Below are 1,983 nucleotides of genomic sequence, written 5' to 3'. Positions count from 1 at the left end.
GTCCAACATGTTCAGGTTTAATCCGAATCTGCTCATAGGCACTCTGCAAGTCCATCAATGAACGGTATCGATGTCCAGCAACTCGACGAAGAACCCCATCAATGGGTGGTAATGGTGCAGCGAGCTTCCGGGTATTCCGATTTCGTTCACGAAGATCAAACACGGTACGTAGCTCTGGTGCACCTTTCGGCCTATGAGGCTTATATATGCACAGCATTGGAACAGTATTACGGGCTGTGGTTACCTTCCAATGTTCTGTTGCAAGATAATCCTTCTTTTTCTGCACCCACTGCTGGCGCAATGCTTCAGGACATCTAGATGAACGCCAGGTATAGACCTGGTTTTCATTTATAATTGGAATCTCATGGTTGATTGCTCGAAACGGAGGTAACGGTGTCTTAGCAGCATCAACAAACAATGGTGCTGCATACTCAAACAATTGCTCTCGGACATGTCCTAGTTGCTCCTCTGCTATATCAACAGCCCGAGCGTCAATTTGAGCAACATTCTCACCACGGATAGGTAGGCTCGTCTCACTTCCAATTATGATATGTTCCTCATTCAAACCAAAGGATACCTTGTGCTGGAACAGAAATGGCGTTCCAAGGATCACATCATAATTTGATAGGTTTACGATATCAAAGTATCGACGTTCCTTGATATTCTGGTACTTGAAATCAGATTGTGTACCATAATTAACCTTTGAGCGTGAGCCCTGAACAGCAAGATGCAACTCAATAGGCTTCGCAAGCTCAGTTCGCTTCAACTTTAGCTGATCTGCTAGCGTTGTGGAGATAAAATCACCCAAAGACCCAGAGTCAAGAAGAGCACGACTCTTGTGACCATTAATAAGGACCTCTATTACCATGGGCATGGGGACCAGGCGATTAAAATCTCTAGTTGAGCTTGCATTACGTTGTAAGCCAGTCAACGAAGTAGGTTTAATACCCACATGACCAGAGAATAAACCTCTAGCGCAAGGAGGCTTGATAGCATCCCAAGCTTGTGGCCAGTTGTCAAAGACATGAGAGAGACCACCCCAGTGGGCCTTCCATATAGACCAGGAGTTACTCCTTTGATCCTTCTTTTGAATCTGACGGAGATACCAATTAAAAAGCCGGAACTTCGGATATGCTAATAGGCGCTTCGGTAGTCGAACCTTGTGCCCATGATGTGTATCATGAATCATTGCGAAGTCTGAGTCAACACTCCAAACATGGAACTGATCATCAACACCAGAGATACATCCAGTTCCAAGGTGATCATTCAGCATCTCCTCAATCAAGTCACAATAATTGTCTGTCACTCGTGATCTAGGAGAGGACCATGGTATGGATAATTTCCGGGCACAATATTCCTTGTACCAGTGGACAATATCTCCCATTTCTGCAACAATTGAGGGTACCAGAACCTCTTCTTCATCATGTGGCCATGAGTCAGAGGTATGAGATTCATCAATCAACACAAAGTGAGACAATGTGCGATAAACTGTAAAACGATCTGATGTCTTATCATCAGACCTTTCTACAGGATCCCCAGGATATGGTCCACAGGCATCTAAGCGCTTCTCACTCCAATCCTCAAGGAAATGGCCAATAGGACATTCAACAATTCCCTGGGCAAACTTCAAGGTCCAAGTTTGTGACTTTGATACCTCACTTGGGAGCCCAAAAGGATCTCCATGCTGCAAGATAGAAGGATCTCGTGTTTGTACAGGATCCAGTAGATTAAAACCCACTCTATCAATAGACAGTGAGGTTTGATCCTTAGTCCTTGAAGCAGCACTAGTAGCCTGATTCACCTCTCTAAAGTTAAATCGGATGCTAGAGGAGGCAAGGCCAGGAGGGCGGGAGCGACTCCCAGAAGCGACCATGCCATTTCGGGGACAATTGCGTTCTAAATGGCCCTTCTCATGACATTTAAAGCAGCGACCCTCAGCCATTAGCTCATTCTTTGTTGGCCCAGATGAGCTCTGTCCACTAG

The 1,983-nt window shown here is 45.4% G+C and overlaps 2 protein-coding genes across 2 annotated transcripts; one reads left to right on the top strand and one right to left on the bottom strand.

Moving 5' to 3' along the window:
* Positions 1-196: 196 nt before the first annotated feature.
* Positions 197-1,189, bottom strand: BT62DRAFT_976977 (uncharacterized protein; the record flags this gene model as incomplete). Its single annotated transcript, XM_043189254.1, has 1 exon — positions 197-1,189. A coding segment is annotated over one exon (993 nt), but the record flags the coding sequence as incomplete, so codon positions are not given.
* Positions 1,188-1,983, top strand: BT62DRAFT_770154 (uncharacterized protein). Its single transcript, XM_043182224.1, has 3 exons — positions 1,188-1,468; positions 1,519-1,757; positions 1,812-1,983. The coding sequence occupies exons 1-3, from the start codon at positions 1,327-1,329 to the stop codon at positions 1,914-1,916; spliced, it is 486 nt and encodes a 161-aa protein (XP_043032777.1). The 5' UTR covers positions 1,188-1,326; the 3' UTR covers positions 1,917-1,983.

The sequence above is a fragment of the Guyanagaster necrorhizus genome (genome assembly GCF_019112545.1).
Source record: "Guyanagaster necrorhizus MCA 3950 unplaced genomic scaffold BT62scaffold_81, whole genome shotgun sequence".
Classification (NCBI taxonomy): Eukaryota; Fungi; Basidiomycota; class Agaricomycetes; order Agaricales; family Physalacriaceae; genus Guyanagaster; species Guyanagaster necrorhizus.
The sequence above is the reverse complement of the archived record's forward strand: the minus strand, read 5'-3'. Positions and strand labels throughout refer to the sequence as shown.

Coding starts and splice junctions, on each gene's coding strand:
- BT62DRAFT_770154 (XM_043182224.1), top strand. CDS start 1,327: ATGGTATGGATAATTTCCGGGCACAATATTCCTTGTACCAGTGGACAA. Junction 1,469..1,518: donor GATTCATCAATCAACACAAA/GTGAGACAATGT, acceptor TCTTATCATCAG/ACCTTTCTACAGGATCCCCA. Junction 1,758..1,811: donor CTCTATCAATAGACAGTGAG/GTTTGATCCTTA, acceptor ACCTCTCTAAAG/TTAAATCGGATGCTAGAGGA.